Source organism: Pinus tabuliformis, chromosome J (genome assembly GCF_031772625.1).
Source record: "Pinus tabuliformis cultivar Carrire ecotype Pingquan chromosome J, CPIR1, whole genome shotgun sequence".
Classification (NCBI taxonomy): Eukaryota; Viridiplantae; Streptophyta; class Pinopsida; order Pinales; family Pinaceae; genus Pinus; species Pinus tabuliformis.
In genome coordinates, this window is record NC_142295.1 from 1,371,286,039 (window position 1) to 1,371,306,798 (window position 20,760).

General features: G+C 38.3%; 1 protein-coding gene across 1 annotated transcript; it reads right to left on the reverse strand.

Annotated features, from left to right (window-relative positions):
• Positions 1–1,043: 1,043 nt before the first annotated feature.
• On the reverse strand, positions 1,044–16,488 carry LOC149232470 (uncharacterized). The gene is made up of 7 exons (XM_089376492.1): positions 15,816–16,488; positions 11,079–11,195; positions 10,771–10,949; positions 10,531–10,624; positions 10,342–10,419; positions 1,795–1,896; positions 1,044–1,638 (listed from the first exon to the last, which is right to left on the reverse strand). Exons 1-7 carry the CDS (start codon positions 16,305–16,307, stop codon positions 1,504–1,506), a joined length of 1,197 nt encoding a protein of 398 aa, XP_089232618.1. The 5' UTR covers positions 16,308–16,488; the 3' UTR covers positions 1,044–1,503.
• Between the last annotated feature and the right edge of the window lie 4,272 nt (positions 16,489–20,760).

Here is a 20,760-nt window from a genome sequence, read left to right on the forward strand (position 1 = left end):
AGTATTTTGGAGTCATTAACATTCAAACAATAAAGAAATGCATAAAAGTAGGAAACTAAATCACACAAATTAACACAGGGAATTACGTGGTAAAACCCTGATAGTGTGTCAAGGAAACCTCCATGGGGCAAGGGATTGGAATTCTTATTGCTCAAAATGACTCTCCAAGTTACAACAACCCTCTCGGACAATCACCAATTAATATGGGCTATTCTGTTACATAACTTCCTTTCGTTATAAAAACTGATTGAATGATAAAATAGATTTACTCAAATAATTACAATATTAACAACAATGGGCTCAGATTAACAAAAGGAGCGACATAATTTAGTCACGATAGTTCATGTCTGTGATAAGCCCCAATCATACATAAATCGGCAATGTAACTCAAACTCGGTAAGTAGAAGCAAATAGGAGTAGCAGCAGCATACTGAGTTTAGGCTTGGATCAACAAAATTCGGATCACTAAAGTTGATGTTTGTGCTAAGAACCAATAAATATAAATCGACAATGTAAGTAGATGCTTGTGGGACTGTTTTAGGAATAGTCTAGTATCCAGATGATGTACATATAGTAAACACATAAAACTCAGAAAGAACAATTTCAACGCTCATTCTCATGTCTATTAAAAATCATGAATGCAATGTACGGCCTAACAAGCATTAGGGCATTATTTTATTTTATACATCATCCTTCATATGGCTAATGGAACTTACATATCATGATATCCCTTTTGTAATGTACAATATGTATGTATATCATCTAAGTTTCTGTTGCTAGGTTTGCTGCTACATAACAGTTTTGGGTGCTCCCAATTTATTACAGTGATTTCAGTAATTTGGACTAGTGTATGTTTTGGACTAATAGATTTCAGATAAGGAAAAATACTGCTAATCCAAGAAACACAATATGTAGAGAAAGTCACAATCTTGCATATCTTGCATGGGATGAACTTCATGCTCTATTGTGGGGGCAACCAAAGACATCTTTTATATAACGTTTGATAATCATCAGTTGTTAATTGGCATCTGAAAACATCAACATATGACAAATACCCAAATACAGATAGCTGTGCCTGAAACATCTACAAATGTCCATGGCTGCACCCACAGGCAACCATAGATGTAACAATTTTTCATCAATATACTATTTATTCACATGTGCACACAATGCTCAGAAAAAAGCCAATACAATAAGCTTAGTCTACACTTTCCTTTCTCAACCTTGTTTCAATGCTCTCTGAGTGTGATGGCCAGACTCAAGTCAGCTTCACCCCAGAACTTTGAAGTAAATTTACATGAGATAAAAAGCTGATTTTCCCTCTTGGTGCCGAAGGCTACAAGAAGTGGAAAATCTGAGAGAGCATGCTTTATGTTTGACCAATACTACAATATGATTTATAATGCCTCTTCGAGGATGGGATGCATCAATTATCATGCCTTGCCGACACCCAGAAAAATGCATATATGTACATATTCGTTAAATACATTTATTTTAACGTGGTCATGGCTGATCCCTTTCCAGTGAGTTAAGTCGCCTTGTTCTCTGCTCCAACTCTGCCATGACTGCAGCCTGTTGCTTTTTACAATGCTTTGTGATAGAATTTGTGGTCATAGAACCAATCTTCTCAAATGCTACCTGTTTATCCATTCAACAAATACTGCTTTTGTATTGATCTATATAAATTGAATAAGAACAACAGTATTATAAATGCTTTTCATCACCTTATATCAAGAAATAATAGCTGGAGGAAAAATTGCAGGATTGATGCATAACAGGAATGCTATTTCTCACCTTCAACAGTGCATCTGGGTCAAATGCATGATGTGTAGTATGACGCAAAATTCTAATAATATCCCCAACATGGTTGGCAGTCAGCAGCTGGTCCTCATTTATCTGTTATTGCAGAAAACATTCGTGAGCTCACCATGAAGTTTTTATTACTTATTTTCTAGTCAAATCGAACACTATATTAGTGGAAGATGTTGGGACGGGTGTCATACACCTTGCAGTCTTTTAGTAGAACAGATAATGATTACTGAGCTGTACCAGGGAATAACTGCCGAGTAGTAGTGGCAGGGAATCACTGTAGATCACTGATAGGCAATGAATACTAAGCAGTAACAGTTGGCCAATTAAACTGCCGTTATTTTCTGACATACAGAATTGGAAAACAACACATGCTTAATGATTTTGTTATGCCTATTTATTGAGTGCTAGGTTTGGAGGAAACAGAGTGAGTTTTTAACTTACTATTATGTTGCCAAACTTTTCTAGAAACATTATGTTGTTGTTGAACACTCTTGGAGAGAGCATGGAGACATTGTAATGTATTGTAACCATTTAGTTGTTGGGGGTTTTTCTCCCATAAGGGTTTTAACTTTTCCCCAAGAAATCATGGTGTTTAATAGTATGATGTTTTTTTCATTTGTTTGTCACTGTTTTGTTCTACGTTTCTCCACATTCTTCTCATGGATTAGCTTAGGAAGCATATTCCACACCTCTGCTTGCTTTCATTTGATAACAAAGCCTGATCATCTTGGATCCAAGGTGTTAGGGGCAAGGCTTTTTGATCTATTCTTGGTTTGAGTTTAAGCTCGTACAAAAGGAAATCCTGTTGCAGGGAAATGGGGAGCACGTCTAGATTAGAAATGAAGAAGTTTAATGGCACTAATTTTCAACAGTGGAAGCTCAAGATGGAGGATCTTCTCATAAATCGAGATCGATGGGTTGTAGTAACTAGAACCAAACCTCTTGGTATGGAGATGAAGAGTGAGTGGTGTTGGAAAGAAAGGAAAGAAGCCTTATCAGGCTTTATTTGGCTGATTCAGTGTTATTGAACATTTTGGAAGGAAAAACCACAACAACTCTCTAGAAGAAGTTGGGAGATCCTTGGTTAACAGACATTTTCTGTGGAAAAAGTTGCTTGCCTTTAGAATGAGTGATGGCGTTTCTGTAGCCAAGCATCTTAGTTGGAGTGAAGATGGATGAGGAGGATTGCTATATGACATTTTTGTGACCTTTGCCAGATTCATGGGACAACCTAGTAATGGCCATTGAAAACATTATAAAGACATTGGTGCTCGATGAGAACATGGCTACTTTACTCTTAGAGGAGGTGAGGTTGAAAGTTTCCAACCAATCAGGCCTTGGCTGGTCATGGAAGATTGAAGGAGAAAGGAAAGAAGAGTGAAGAGGGGAGATCCAAATCCCATGGGAGACATTAGTCTCCTACAAAATCCAAGGCAAAATGATGGAACTATAACAAGGTCGGGCAATTTAGAGGAGATAACAAGGAAGAGAAAAAGAAAAATAAGAAGGAAAATAATGATTTTGAGTATGAGTTAGACAAATCTTCTCAAGAGGATGGTGGAGATGCCTTGGTTGCAAGTTTGGCAACCATGCAGGCCAGAGTGTGGTTGATAGACTTTGGAGCTTTTTCCATATGACTTTCCATCGACAATGGTTTTCACGTACGAGGAATATGATCGTGGGATGATATAGCTTGGTGATGACACTTCTCTAAGCATAGTTGGTCGTTGTAGAGTCTTTTTCATATTCCCTGATGGTTGAATAAAGGGGACGAATGGAGTTTTGCACATTTCAGGTCAGTCACAAAACTTACTATTAGTAAGCACACTTAATGATGTGGGTGTGCAGGTTGTTTTATCTATAAAAGGTGTAAGATGGTCAAAGGAGTTATGGTTCTCGCTAAAGGTGTTTGTGTGGGCACTTTGTTCTAGCTTGATGCATGCATTATTCAATGTAATAGTTCTTATATTTTTCTATTAGAGAGATCTAAAGGATCTACAACTTCACAATCAGAACCTATCTACTTCTGATGGCCATGCTTTCTAGGTACCTGAACAATCTCTTGTTTTAGAAAGCAAGTTACTTGTAAAGAAGACAATGCTATAGCACTAAAGATTGAGCCATATAGATGAGAAGGGCCTATGAGACTTGAAAAACATAAATATTGTTGATGGATGCAATGATTGTGCTTTTGAATTTGACTTTTGCGAGCATTTCATATATGGAAAACAAAATCATGTTCAATTTTACTCTAGTTCTCACTATTCTCCTGAGTTGTTGGATTTAATCCATTCTAATGTATTTGCTCTAGTTAAAGTCTTTAGGTTTCTAAGGCTTTGTATTATCTTTCATTCATTTATGATTATTCTAGAAGGACATATATATTTTTCTTAGAACTAAATCTTAGGTTATTAGTCGGTTTAAGGAGTTTAAATTTTTCTTGGAAAATCGTATTGGTAGGAAGATTAATCATAAGGCGTTGAGGATTAATAATGGCAACAAGTTTTGCGATACAAAATTTGATAAGTTTTATAAGGAGAATGACATTGAAAGACATAAGACAACTCCATATACCCCTCAACAAAATGGAGTTGCATAATAGATGAATAGAACATCGATAAAGAGAGATCAAAATATGTTGAGTGGAGCTAACTTGGAGAAGAAGTTCTAGGAAAACATGGTTGCTACAGCATGTTACTTGATTAATGTCTCCTGCATCAACTCTTGTGGATAATACCCCTATGGAAGTTTGGACAGGTAAGAAACCCTCACCTTAACATCTTCGCGTTTTTGGTTGTGAGGCATATGCTCATGTTCCTAAGGAGAAGAGGTCAAAGTTGGACAAGGAGGCTATGAAATGTATCTTTGTCGGCTATGGCAATGGTTTGAAAGTGTACAAGCTTTGGGATCTTGTAACTAGAAAAGTCTTGTATAGAGAAGTTAACCCTTCTCTCATAGTGGTGTAGCCAAAAGAACACGGGAAGAAGTGAATGGTTTAGCTACTACCACCCAAGACTAAGAAATTTGAACCAGAAAATGAACAAGAAATTGATGATGGACTTGATGATGAGGAGGGTTTAAAGAGTTCAAAAGAGGAGGAAGAAAGTCCACCTCAAACTTTAAGGTCCATTCGACAAAGAAGGCAACTAGACAAGTATGATTATAATCCATTTGCTTTCAGAGGTATCTCTACATATTTGCTAACACTTGTAAGCCTAGAATTTTGAAAGAGGCAATGGAGATAGAAGACAAGGAGTCCTAGAGATTGGCCATGGATGAGGAAATGGTTATACTTAGAAAAAACAATACATGGGACTTGGTATCATTTCTTGGATAGACACTAGTTGGATGTAAATGGGTATTCAAAAAGAAGATCAATTTAGATGCCAATGTTGAAAATCACAAGGAAAGGTTGGTTGTAAAAGGATATTCCCAAGTTGAGAGGAGAGACTTTGGTAAGATCTTTTTCCCAATTGCCAAGTTAACATCTACAAGGCTACTATATCTATAGCAACAACTTTCAAATTATAGATTGAACAGATGGATGTGAAAACAACAACCTTACATGGTGACTTAGAGGAGATCTATAGGACATAGCTAGAGCACTACATTGGAAAAGGTAAAGAGTCATTTAGGTTTGCAATTTAAAAAGGTATTTATATGGTCTCAAACAATCTCCGAGAATGTGGTACCAAAAGTTTGATTCTTTTTTGTTGGGATTAGGATCCTTGAGATCCAAATGAAATCACTATGTGCATTACAAACATGATGGTGGTCATTTCCTTCTTATTGCTCTATATGTAGATGATATGTTATTCTTTGGTAGCAGTAAGGATGCGATTCATGATTTGAAGTCTCAACTTTCAACACAATTTCATATGATGGACTTGGGGGTTGCAAAATCTTTCTTAGGAATGGAGATTAGGAGAGGCTAACCAAATAAAAACTTTGGTCGAGCCAAAATAAGCATGTAAGCTCTGTGCTACAATGTTTTCACATGGAAAATTCTAAACTATTGAGTCTTCCAATTTCTATGAGAACTAAGCTTTTAGTTGAGCAGTGTCCTACAACACTTGCAAAGATGGAAGATATAGCTTTTGTTCCTTATACTAGTGCACTTGGTAGTTTGATGTATGTCATGGTCTGTACTAGACTAGACATCGCCCAAGCATTGAGAGTCTTGAGTCAACTCATGCCTAATCCTGGAGGTGAACATTTAGGCTGTAGTGAAGAGGGTTTCACGTGTAGTATACCTAGGGGGGATAGTATGGGGTACAGAGGGAGGAACCCAAGGAAATAATGTAATAATGGCATGGGCCATAGTTAATAAATAAAGTGGTTAACCCGCATCATGCAAGGGACCACAAGTAGTTAGCAATAATGTGATAAGCCCATGGTATTAGATATATGGTATTGGGAGAACCATGGTAATGACCCATGGTATTGTATGTATGAATCCTATATAGAAGCTAGTGACTCCCAATTGAGAGATGTCAAGGATTATTGTATTGGCAAGCATATGGCTTGTGGAGTGTTCTCCTTCCTTAAGGAGTGATTGTATGGTGTTGCCCTACCTCAAAGGTTTTGATATTAATAAAGATCTGCAGTTTATCTATTTCTCTCTTGTTATTTTTGGTATATTTGTATTTCGATATATTTTCAGGTCAGGTCTATTACAAGTGGTATCAGAGCACTTTATGGGGCAAAGCGGGGAGATTTTTTTTTTTGCAGGAAATTTTTGGGGCGGCGAGTTTGCAGATCAGATCTGAAACTTCTGGTTCAAAATTTACAGAATCAAATTGCAAATCTGGATTATTTGTGAAAGAATACACAATTCCAAAAAAAAATCGGCCGAATCGGAGTCTGGATGAGGGAGATATCGCTGATTTAAAAATCAGCGATGTTGCAAATATTTTTTGACGAAAATTCGTGCACGGTGGATCTCCAGTTAATTTTTGTTGTTTAGTGGGGGAATTTTGAGAAACTAATTACAGATCTGAGAACCTCTTGAAAAATTACCCAATTTCAAAAAAAAAATTGGTCGAATCGGAGTCCGATGAAGGAGATATCGTTGATTTAAAATCAGCTCTTTTTTTCAGAAATTTTTGTGGCGGCGGGACAGTTGCAACGCAAATCTAAAATTCTAGAGTGCCTAGATCGGGATTTCTATCACATGAGAAGATGCAAAATGGTCGTTCCATTTCCGAAAACAGGTCATAATAAGGATTCTGAGCAATATTGACCGAACTGTGACCATTTTTTTTCAAAACCCTCTTCGTGGCTTCTAGCAAGATGTTTTTTACAAGAAAATATGATGGCCGTACTATTGAAGAATATATAAAAAAGCAAAAGTCAACATATGGGATAAATTGGAAAAGTTTCATATTGCTTGGTTTGAAAGATGAGGCTGCCATATGGTGGCGCTCAGTTGACAATAAGAAGCTGTAAAAACTTTTAGAAGAAGAATTTGAAAAATTCCTTTTAGACAAATGGTCTCATGCTGGAAAACAAGATAATGAGAAACATGTGGGGTTATTTTCTATTGGTATCTCCTTATTACAGGTTCATGGATATATTCAGAAGGAGAAGATCATTATGTCTATAAATCCTAATTGCAAGCAAAATCTTATAAATGTTAATTTGGCAAAAAAATTGCAAGTTCCAACAAAACACATGGAAAACACACAGGTTGATAATGAGGATGTTCAAGTTTATAAAGATTTGAAGATTTCTATGGATAAGTATGTATTGCATTCTAATTTTTATGCTTCAGATATGGATAATGTGGATGTTGTTTTGGGATACCCTTGGATGGAATCTGTTGGTACTATCAATATTAATGTGCAGAAGAAATTCCTGAAGCTCTGGTATAAAAAGAAGAAAATTACATTACAAGATATTTCCATCAATAAACAGGTAGAGTCCAAGGAGGCTGAAGCAAAAAATGTTACAGGTACTGATACATCAGATGAGGAATCTATGGTTGAAGTAATATTGGAAGATAAGCAACAACTGCAGGCGCCACAACATGTACCAGATACCAATCAAGCTCCATTAGGTGGTGAATTAAAGAAAGATACACCGTTGGTTAAAACTTTAGCATATCACCACCCACATGACCCCGCAAGAAAACAACCAACACGATGACAACAAATTAGCCACAAAGACAACCCCCACACGACAAATAGAGGGGCAATGATCCACCCACAACACATCAACACAAAAGAGCCTCCAGGGTCAACTTCCATCTCAAGCGAGCGAGGCACCAGCTAGATCAAGGGTTCACCTTTCTCTTGGATGAATAGATGCACGTACATGGTACCAGTGGACTACTCTTTTGAGTAGATCTTATTATTACTGTTATTATTATGTTTTAGGGACGAAACATGTTTAAAGGGGGTGGATGTAGTATACCTAGGGGGGATAGTATGGGGTACAGAGGGAGGTACCCAAGAGAATAATGTAATAATGGGATGGGCCATAGTTAATAAATAAAGTGGTTAACCCGCATTATGCAAAGGACCACAAGTAGTTAGCAATAATGTAATAAGCCCATGGTATTAGATATATGGTATTGAATGAACCATGGTAATGACCCATGGTATTGTATGTATGAATCCTATATAGAGGCTAGTGACTCCCCATTGAGAAATGTCAAGTATTATTGTATTGGCAAGCATATGGCTTGTAGAGTGTTCTCCTTCTTTAAGGAGTGATTATATGGTGTTTCCCTATCTCAAGGGTTTTGATATTAATAAAGATCTGAAGTTTATCTATTTCTCTCTTGTTATTCTGGGTATATTTGTATTTCTATATATTTTCAGGTCAAATCTATTACATCACGTATTTGTGAGGTACCTCTAAATATTCCATTTGCTATCCTAGTTATGTTTCAAAGGATCCACACTCAGTGGATGTACATGGTCATTTGAATTTTTGATTGGGAAAATGATGTAGATAGAAGGAATTTAAGTGGATATGTGTTTCTATTGTTCGGTTGAGTAGTAACTTGGATATGCAAGTGACAAGCTATGGTCGCTTTGTCCACTGTAGAGACAAGGTGTGTGGAAACTACTCATGCCTATAAGGAGGCCATTTCACTTATAAAACTATGTTCATATGTAGGGCTAAGTCAAAGAGCTGTTATGGTACAATGTCATAATAGGAGTGCCATTTTTTTTGGCTAAGAGCTTGACCTTTCATGCAAAGACAAAGCATACAAATATCTAGTACTATATCTTTAGGGACATGGTAGAAGATGAAAAGAAAGTTGACACCTTGTAGAATGTTTGTGGATGCATTGATGAAACCATAGAGCACAGATAATTTCAAGTGGTGTTGTGAGTCTATAGGCCTTACGGCCCCTATCAAGTAGCTCACAGTTTGATGTGTTTTCCATTATACTCTTGCAAGGTATATGACAAATGGGAGAATGTTGGGATAGGTGTACCATACACTTTGAAGTTTTGTAGTAGAGTGGGTAACGATTGTTAGGCTATAGCACAGAATAAATGTTAAGTAGTGATAGGGAATAACTGCTAAGTAGTGGTAGGGAATTAATGCAGATCACTGGCAAGCAATGAATGCTAAGTAGTAAAAGTTGGTCGATTAATTGCTAGTAGTTTCTAGCATGTAGAATTGGAAAACCGTAAGGTTTATGGTTTTGTTATGTTTATTTATTGAGTGCTAGGACTGGAGGAAAACATAGTGTGAGTTTTAACTTACTATATGTGGTTGAAATTTCTTTGGAATCCTTATGTTGCTATTTAACACTCTTGTTGGGAGCATGATGACTCTATAATGTATTAGAACCATTTAATTGTTGATAATACATTGAGTGTGCTTTAGAGTGTGGGGTTTTTCTCCCGAAAGGATTTCCCCTAGGAAATCATGTTGTTTGATGGTTTGTTGTTCCTTTCATTTGTTTGCAACTGTTATATTCTAAGTTTCTGCACATTCTTTTCTTTTGGATTAGTGTAGGAAGTGTAGTCCACACCGTTGCTTCCTTTTACAAGAAATGCTCGAAACAAATGAAAAGGAATACACTAATTTTTATCACCTTCAATTAGTAATTACTAGTTATTTTAGTCTTAAGATTTTGATCAGAACCGCTGGGAGTACAAGATAAATAGCCATTTTCTATCAAAATTAGACTATTTTTTTTCCACGGAAAACCTCATGGGGAAATTCCTGGGTACTTAAGTCCTTGCATTTTGTGGATGTTACCCGATGTGAACCTGCTGGTGCTAATTATGGTGGTTGATCCAGTAGGGACACCAAATGAGGCATGCACCAGAGGCAACCAGCTCAAGGGATTGACCCTAAGGTCTCATGCATGAAGCTCAAAACACCCAACCACTCAAGCTAATCCTCCAAGATCAAAATCACACTATTACTTATTCTAACCTTCAGATTTGCATCAAAAGTGCTTAGCTTCTTCTAACCATCTAGCTGGCCCATTTATTGCATTAACATATCGCTGCATGATCCACTTAAAGAAATTCAATGTCCATCCATGAGATAACTTACCTTGAATATAGCTAAGGCAACCCTAAATAAAATATTGGCACCCTCATTGAAAAGGATATCCCAAATGCGCATCGCTGTCTGTGGAGGATTCACAAAGAAAGAGTGTAAGAATGAAAAAAATTCTAATGAAGGATAGTTAACTCATCCACAAAATCAGCAGAGAGACTTTTTAAAATAAACACCACATACTTCGGATGGCAAGCTCTTTGCAAACAGACAGAGAAACCATTCTGTTGCCACAATAGAGACATCGAAATTTATATTCTCTAAGTGCGTTGCTATTCTGCCAGACAGAAGAAAATGTGAGTAGAAATAAGAAAGCTGTTTAAAGGCATCACAAAAGGAAAGGTATAAAAATTTGATAACAGTTTTAACATCTAAACACACCTAGTATTTACTAAACTTTTGAAAGAAAATATAATTGGTTACCTAGGGCACATTTTTGCAAGGAAATCTTTAAATACCCTTTGTTCAACATGACATCCAGACAAATTGTCTGCATAGCAGTCATTAAACAACACATTCTCCAAAAGTACAGCCAGCATCCAAAACGCATCCTCTTCATTTTTCATGACTAACAATAACAATGCAGCAACATAATTTAGCCCCTGATTCCAAAAACAAAGAAAATCAATATGTCGCGGTGGATTGAACGACATAACCAACAAGGTCCTTCAAAATTGCAATGTGTGCCTGCATACAAAAATTTGAATAAATGAAAAGTAAATTAGCCTTACTTGACAGTACCCAACACGAGAATCACGAAAAGAGTAAGCAACAAGCACTCTTCGCAGAGAAGCGTGTCCCTCTTCAGTATCCAACCAGGGGTGGGTCGGAAAAGTACGGGCAAGATCCTGAATACAAGTCAGAAAAATGATCAGAAGCTGTTCAGTAGTAGGTAATTATTGTGTTGTGCCATATTCTGAAATAGTAGCATGTAGAGTCATATGGTGAGTAACATCTAGCATGGAACCTCAGTGGATAGCATTTTAATTCATTCCAAGGTGTGCAATAACTTTTAAACAGCGACTAAGTCATCAGAAGCTAGAAAGAGTTGAAATCTGTCGATGAGCATATAGAACATATAGGCATATAGTATTATTTCCGTGTACAATGACAAAACACCTCAAACAGCTGAATAATGTGATAAAAAAGATCATGGCATGGACCTATCACAGCTCCTCTTTTATAGCCGTAGATGAGATTTGCCTTTTGGATAATATGAATAGCGTGCCAGTGATAGAGGCCTTCCAAGATCTTATATGTGTAGTAAATAATGTTGAATTATACATCTCCAAGATACACAGATCTGCACTCAAAGAATTCGTTCTATAACTAAAGACTGAAACACCAATCAAAGCTTTAGATCTGCATAAACCAAAGTACTGAACAGAAAACCCAGAAGTGTAAACTACATATATCAAGAGATTAGAACAGCCCAGCAAAACCTGAAATCTCATATATACAAACAGAAGCACGGACGTAGTGCACAGCAAGATGAAACTCTCAATCGCTATCTTCTCATTAACACAAGAAAAAATACAATACTGTCCTCAAAGGACAACAATGGCTTCTCTAAAGCCTTCATATTCTCACACTCTATGTTCACATACCTCACATGTATGATTATATAACAGAGTAGTCTTGATGTTTTTTAAGTGTTTGGCTGGAATTTGCTAACAAAAATTTTCATGAGATTGTGTTTTTTTTTATATTTTAAAATATGTTTTTGAATGAATAAATAGATTCAAGGCCATCAAAATCTTTTAAAGCACTCAAATTGTGCAGATCACAGAACTCAAACTTACAATTCTAAAAATTAAGACAAAACAAAATCAATCACCCTAAAAGTCAAAAACATCTAATAATTAAACTGCAACTAATATATAACCCTACCTACCTACTGCCCCCTTCCACATCTGATCAAACTTGACGAGAGGAAAAAGCAGTTACAAAACTTAACTACTAATAATATGCTTCAAAGAGAGCATCCACATACAAAGGGAATCTCTCTGAAGTAGTGCGCCATACCTGTGCCTAGAATAGCTCTTACACATTTTTCCATGAAATGAATCTGTCATAACTGTGTAAAGAATCTGTCATAATTGCGTAAAAGGAATCTGTCATAACTCTCATAGAGTCTGTCATAAGTTATGACCTTACACGAACCAAAATTAGAATATGCCCAGCATCATAAGCATAAGGAATTTGTCATAGTCGTGTAAGGGAATCTCTCCCACATTGCACACCTATCCTCCAACACTCATGTGCCCTCTAGGAGAAACCAAAAACTAACAAATCATATCATCATTGTTCAATTTCTCAAAAGACGATATAACTCAACAAACTGGTGATTTTATAGTCAGCTGCAGTTAAAATGCAATAACAATTAAGAGAGAAATAGGTGGGATGAGTCAACCATAACAGCTATTTAATTTGTCAAGCTAGCTGTAAAAAGCAGTTGTAATGTTGGATGAACCAAGAACAATTAAGAACTAAACCGGGGTCAGTGGAAACAACCATGCTAATCTTTTTGAGCATGCCCATGGCACTTACTCAAACGCACTTGTGATGACGAATAAATTCAATATGGCATTATGGCCGAATTAAGTGCTTTTATTAGGCTTCTCTAGCTTTTGAACACGTTGGATACTTTGTGCTCTAGACTGAACTGTTGGCTCGAGAAAGTTATTACTTGTTCACTCGCTCAGCGACGTTCCTCCCCTTCACTGAGTTAAGTCCTTTGGATTATGCCCGAGTGCCTCGTCGCTTGTGCGACCACATAACTCGCAGTCTATGGCTGTGACTGTGGCTAGATTATGTGGCTTTGCGTGTTCTTTAGTGTAGTGGATTTGATGGCCCCCACTTCGCTATGCACAAAGGAATGCCTGCTCTTAAAAATATCTGCGGAGGCTTAACTACCATAGTACCTAACCAAATGCTATCACAAGTAAAATTAAAATCTACAATCACATTCCCTCAAATGGCCAATACATGGCATTTCACCAAAAAAAGGAATTACATCAACATGGCAGTGCTGCTCGACCCATGGACTAACATTTATTGTACCAGCCCTTTCTTGCTCTAATGGCTAAGCCGCCACTAACAGGCTTAATTTTAGCAAAGCCAAGGTCCAATAGCTCCTCACTGTGCCTTTTGTAGCTATATTTACATATTGATACAGATTTCAAAAGGGGAGGTCAAGGAACTTAACATCCTCAATATCTGTCTTTCCCAGGTAACTGTAATAACGGGTTGTTGGACTATTTCTCTTTTGCATTCCCAATTGGTTTCCCTTCCCTGGCGTTCTGCATCTTGTCTCTTGCTGCCTCCTAGGGTCTTTTGCAATCCAATCTGTGGCTGGATCAATGGCTTCTACAGCTATTGTGGAAGCCTGCAAGTTGATATTGTGGTTGCTGTATGTACCGGCAACCCTTAAGATGTTGCATGCCTTTTTGGGTCATTGCAGTCAAATTATTATGCCTTTGTTGATGTCCCACAACTAGTCTTTGTAGTTCTCTGGCCTTTGCAAGCGTCATGATCTTCCCTGCACAGCACCCAGTCCTTTGCAAACGTGGTAACCTTCACTCTACAGCATCCAGGCCTTTGCAGTCACTCTGCCTCCAAGGGTCTGACAACCTTCATTGTGGCTATTGGGTTTTGGCGGTCACTTTGCCTTTGTGGATGATTGCAATTATCTACTGATCCGCAACTAGGACTTAGATCATTTGTTGATCTACAAATCTCCTTATCCACAACTTTACTTTAGGTGGCTATATGACTTCATGGTCAGTAATGAACTCTCTATTCTTGTGGAATCAACCTTAGATATTTCTACTCCTATAATAACAAGTTCTAATCACGACAGCAATTTCCAAGATGGACAAGCCAATAAATATATATAGATATAGATATAGGAACTTCAATAGAAACGGATTTAGTTGGGAAAAGCGAGTACCAGTAACATGGTAGTATACAGGACAGCAACATTAGTAATTTAGTCATACTTGCTTAATTAGACTAAATGTTGTTGGAGAATGGAATACAAGTCAACTGTCAACCATAAAATACAGTTCCTTTCCATGCAGTGAATTGTTCTAGACCTGGTTTTCAAGAATCATAGTCAACTATTTTAGTACCCTTCCACTCATACTTACCTAACTTTTATTGTTCAACTATTCACAAGCTGAGAATTATCTAGAATGCCAAAGCAATTTAAATACATGTATCATGGAAAAGACGATCCATGTCTTTATTACAAATTCGAAATTCGATAAAACACCAACCAATCTGGTTTGTATCGGTGCTAAGCAAATTAAAATTTGTAGAGAGAGCGCATAAATTTTTTCTTCAGAGCTGGTTATCCTAAGGTCAATTTCATTAACAATATTTTGCATTGTAAGTTGTAACTAAACTGTATTTTTATAAACTAATTACCTGGAGAAATACAGCCTAAGCTACAATGACTAAATTTTCATTTCAGAATTACCAATTACTCATGATTCGGTATGTAGAAGAAAAAGTTAAAACATAACATTATGTAAATAGAGTCCGGATATGAACCTGGCAAACCTCAAGGAAAACAAATTTCCTTCTCTTGAATATCAGGTTTTGAAAGTATACCAGTTTTCAGATCCTGGGATACTCATTCCATATAATGTTGGCAATAACCTACTATATTAATAACTACTCTATTATGAAATTTCATTCAGCCTGCATCTTCAGGTGTAACATGGACAAAGAGAGTTCGGTAAAAATATACTGTGCCAATCACAAGGCCAAATGTTGAATTCTCAAGGAATCGAGAATGAGGTCAGTGGAAAACACCAATCCATCAGTTAGTCATTGCTTGTCTATTTTATTATTTCCACAAGCAGCTTTCATTTTTGCAAGGGATTGTTGTTGTATCCCATCAAGGTTCAGATCGCCCTAGGTAATTCTAATTAATGCAGTTGGAGCCAGGTGCAATTATGGAGTGACTTTGGAGGAAAAAAAGAAAGGAAAAATAAAAATTTAAACTCCTGGAACATTACAAATGGCCTGAATAAATCAGGCACCACGAATGACTGTGCTGACCCTGAAAGGGTGATCCCATTACCCATAACAACCACTTTCAAGTTTCCCTTCAACTAAACTAGGCTGCAGCGACTGGGGCAATCTTCCATCAAAATCACCTAGGACTTGTACCTGGTCCCAATCACCTATTCACACTATCAGGGAATTGGATCTTGGCAATTCAATGGCGGCCTGACACGCCATCATTCAACCATAACCCCATTAGTTTTGTTGCTTCTAAATTGAAGAAGGGCATTTTAAGTTTTCAAATCCAATCCTTGATTTACAGAACTCAGATACTTCCTTTTATTACTCCATCACGGTTTTGAGATTCACATAATTGGCTTTAAATATCATTAATTTAAAATGGATTTCACTCACTCAATCAATCGAAGTATATTGAGACATTAAGAGCTTACTTGATCAATCTGAAGAGTAGCAGGGGTGACCATGCCTTCAACTGCCTGAATGAGATCTTGATAGTAGCTGTGGGGGACAGTAGAACGCTTCTTCGCAGCCCCCGATGCAGAAAGCCATAACTTGGGCCTCAAAACTGAGGGAATCCCCTGCCTTATGAGCTTCTTGAGAAGAATAGTATTAGTTAGAGTTGAAATAGAAAAGGAGGACACAAAGCTTCCTCCGTCCCAGTGGTAATAGTAATGATAATGATAATGAGGCTGCAAATACCAATCCACCCCTTTGGAGGCCTCCGTCTCCCACCAAATACGGCCCTGTTCTTTCACCCTCCGTCTAACCTCATTCAATATGTTTGCCTCCTCGAGGGAACCTTCCACTGTGAAGGAATACATATCCACAAACTTCACGTTGCCCTTCCAACATGTTCTCTGCATTCCGCATCTGTCTCGAGGGGAATCCCCATCTACTCGTTTCCTTGATCCCAACGTTGCCATTTCATTACACAGACTTTCAGATCGAACTCAAAAAAAATCGTGTGGGATTTGCTTGGGAAGGGGCTTGCTCCCATTGTAGCCGGCCGTGTTAACTAGCCGTTTGAATTTTTTTTCTTCCCACATCCATTCGTTGAAGTTTTGGCCTGACTTCAATTTAATAAATTATATATTTTCGTAGGGCGGGCAGCGTGGGCTGCTTTTCAAATACTTTGGTTTTGTTCCCCATTGCGTATAAATTATATATTTTTACATGGTGGGCTCCAATTACATTCACCTATATTGCGATAGTAGATTAAGCAACGAGACGAGAGCGCAGTCCCTTCTCTGGTAGATTAAGCAACGAGACCTTCTCTTGTAGATTAAGCAACGAGACGAGAGCGCAGTCCCTTCTCTTGTGCTTGATTTCCAAATTTTATAGATTTTTTTAACTATTCTAGAATATTGTCAGACATATTAACTTACTAAGAAAACAAATATACATAACATAATTTCTCATTGGATTTATGGCTTGTTGACTGAGTATTCTTGGGCTGTTTCATTCATGTTGTTGTTGTTCGTTGAGTTTTCTCCTTCACTGCTCATATTGTTGCTCTTGTAGTATTCTACTACTTCCTGCAGATGTTTGCACTTGGTTTTCAGACCCTTTATCTCATGTTGTTGCGTTGCCATATTTTGCTTCTAAAAGCTATACTCCATTCTCATTTCACTTCTTAGATCTTTGAGAGACTGTTGCAGCCAATGTATCATGACCTTGTTTCCTTTGCATGTTGGGCATGAATTGTTCCTGGCTGCCTTCTCAATGGGGTTAAACTCCATCTAACTGTTGTTTCCCCTTGCTTTGTTGTCGCTACCTGCGCTCCCTTGATCCATCGTTGCTCTGATTTGATGGCCTATGTTCTAAACTTTTTGTGTAGCTGTGGATATTGCCGCTAAGATTAATAATATGATTGAGGGCCTGCGATTATGAAGAGGGGAAAGTAAAATGCAGCGAAAATTATAACTCTGCGATGAGAGCTGGATGAGGGTAGGTAATGGCTAATCAGAAAGGAGCAAACCGTTGGAAATAATACTGAGAGGGGGGGTGAATCAGTATTATCAGGTCAATTATTTTTCATTTCACAATCAGATTTGTACACGCTACTTCAGTTAGTGAAACCGCGTATGTACGCAACTACAGTTAAGGAAACCACCGTATAACCAGCAAACTTGTAATTTAAATTATTCTTCAGATGTTCATCATTAATCTGTGCATCAAACCATATAAACAGTAACCAGGAACAGTAAAACAGAACAGGCAGTCACACATAAGAACACAAGATATAAGGTGGAAACTCGATGTGGGTAAAAACCACCTGCTGCAATTCGTCTCTATCTTCTTTTAAATAAAAACTTCTTTTTACAATGTTTCTATACTGGTGCAGTCTTATACCAGTACGCAGGCTGCTACCTGCAAAAGGCTACAACCTTCTCTCATTCTCCAGCTTCTCCTGGAAGGGAGCTACAACCCCCTTAGCTCTTGTACTAACTGAGGTACTAGTACGTAGGCGCTGACCTACAGAAGGCTACAACCTTATCTTTTCTTCTAGGGATCACGTTTCATAAATTTTTAGACTGGATCCATGAATAACATCAATCAAACATCAAGTAAATCTGCATCAACCAATATCCTTTGCACCAAACAAAACTGAATCAAATAGTCACCTCTCTGAACGTTGTACCCAGAAAACAGTAACAGTAACCAGACACCAATTATGAACCCAGAACATTGCAGCAATAAACAGAAGTAGCTAAAACATATTTCAAGAGACGTACGCTACTTCAATGTGTACCACCTGCATGCATACGCTTTTGAATTAAGGCCAACCTGCGTATACACTATTTTGAATTACCGAACCAGTGTGTATACGCGTCTTTGCTTCGTTGAACCTACGTACAGATCTATAAAAGATAATTTATCCTTTTCACTTATTCAGACATCAGTTATACCCAGATTATCAGATTTATAGATCAAGTCAAGCGTTGAATATAACAGATCAAAATCACACAAAGATACTATTATTCAAACCTTAAGATCTTGACCCATCAATAGAACTTATCCTTCTCCTTGCGCTTAGGTTCCTCCTTGATTCAGATCCAACGATGCACCATAACCCAATGACCTGTGTTTTAGATCTTGCCTTTCATAAGATATTCAATGCTTCAGTGAATACCTTTGCCCAATGATCTCCTTCCCCTTTTATAGTCTTAGGCCTTACTCAATACCATGGTCCAAAACCACTTAGACCCAATACTTGGGGCGCAATACCTGGGTTTAATACTTTGAACGAGATACCATGGTCCAAAACCATAGGTCCAAATACCAAAGACCAAATACTATGGACTAAAATAAGTTTTCCCACATGTACGCGCTTTTCTGTGCATGAAAGTGCGTGCATACGCATACGCGACTTTTGATCGGCAATCCCGCGCGTATACGTGACTTCGTCAAAGGGAACTTGTGTATACTTCTTTTTCTTTCATTTTGAGAGTCTGAACAGTGATCTGCCATCTGAGTGAGTTGCCATCAAGGGCAACACCTGTGTCATAGTGCCAAACTAGTGTCATAATGCCAACAATCTCCCCCTTTGGACTTGATGGCAACCCCAAGTCACTCAAAGTCATTCTCACCCTTTGACATCAAGGGCAAAGGGTTCTGCTCCCCCTGAATACATGCTAAAATCTCTGCTTTCCTGTGCTGTCCATGCTCCCCCTGATTGAAGGCAAGGTCTGCAAGAAAATGTTCTACAAGAATAAACATGATTTTATACATCATAAATGACCTTCCTATCACTAAAGACTCATACATAGATCCATCTTGTTGGCATTATGTTTCTGGTATGGCTATATGTTACAGATGTTGTACTTGATGGCAACTCCCGTGGCAAGGCTCTCAATATGTTGAAAATTAAGAAGTACGCAGGAAATCAGTTCAGAAGGTGCGTACCCGCAGGTACACCATGCAGGGACCGCGTCCAGATACGCAGGCCAGCCATTCAGGAGGTGCGTACCCCCAGTGCACACATTTCAAGGCAGAGAAAAGCACACGTGGGGTTTCTTATGATTTACTCTTGGTATTTAGCCGACGGTATTTGTGTTATTACGGTTTTGGCTCGTGGCATTGTTCCATGATTTTAGGAGGAGCTTGCCTATATAAAGCAAAGGAGATCACTTGGCTATGCATCTCTTTGCAATTGAATATCTTTAGATCTGAAATATTGGGTTATCGTCTTAAAAGCTTGATCTATATGAAAGGGAAATTGAAGGCGAATCTGTGAAGGGTGATCTCTCGAGCGCATGATCAGATCTGAGCAACTGTGCCACTCTGGTGGACTGCCTATTCGGCCCTAATCAGAAGTACGCAGGTGTTTAACAGAAGAGCTGCGTGGGTACGCAGAGCAGAAACAGGAGATCTGCGTGAGTACGCAGAGCAGAAACAGGAGACCTGCGTGGGTACGCAGAGCAGAAGAAGGAGAGTTGCGTGGGTACGTAGAGCGACTAAGGTTCAGGTGCGTACGCATAGTAAAAGTACGCGGCGCGATAGTATTTCTGGGTGCGTACCTACAGTAAAAGTACGCGGCGCGATAGTATTTCTGGGTGCGTACCTACAGTAACAGTACGCGGCGCGATAATGTCTCTGGGTGCGTACCTGCAGTAATAGTACGCAGTGCGGTTGAAGGAACAGTGCGTGGGCACGCAGTGCGGCAGAAGGATCTCTGCGGGTATACGCAAGAAAGCAGAAGGTGAACTGCGTAGCGACGCAGGCCACAGAAGGGAAAACTGCGTATCTGTCTTAAGATGTTCTGTTGATTGAATTTTTCTGTTGATGAGGTGTTCTGGGTTAGTTCTGTTATTGCTGATCTGATAACTGCAGTGGACTGTAACTTTTATGTACTTGATGATCATTTGATGCTTTATGAAAAGAAGTAGGGGGTTGTAGCTCCCTTCCAGGAGAGACTGGAAACCGAGAGAGAAAGAGAGTTGTAGCTCTCTGCAGGTTGCAGCCTGCGTACTGGTAAAGGACTGCACCAGTACAAAACCATTGTAAAAGAAGTTTCCAATTTGAAAGAAGATAGAGACATATTGCAGCAGGTGGTTTTCACCCACATTGGGTTTCCACCTTACATCTTGTGTTCTTTGGTGTGACTATCTGTTTTTCTTTGTTCATGCTCATTATTTTATGGTACTGACATGCAAAAATAATTCAAAGAACAAATAAGGAAGATTTATTAAAAGAATTAGATAATACTGATTCACCCCCCCCCCTCTCAGTATTATTTTCAACAATTGGTATCAGAGCAGGTCCTTCAGAGAAGCTTGATCGCTTGAAGGTAGATCGTTCATCATGAGCAACTACGAAAGAGAAGCATCAATCAGGCCACCGGTTTTTGATGGGACAAACTTCAATTATTGGAAG

Bases quoted from the DNA above. Each gene is read 5' to 3' on its own strand.
- LOC149232470 (XM_089376492.1), bottom strand. From the start codon at position 16,307: ATGGCAACGTTGGGATCAAGGAAACGAGTAGATGGGGATTCCCCTCGA. The intron at 11,196-15,815 runs GTAAGCTCTTAA...ACTTGTATTCAG, and splicing joins CTACTCTTCAGATTGATCAA to GATCTTGCCCGTACTTTTCC. The intron at 10,625-10,770 runs GTAACCAATTAT...TCTGTCTGGCAG, and splicing joins CTTGCAAAAATGTGCCCTAG to AATAGCAACGCACTTAGAGA.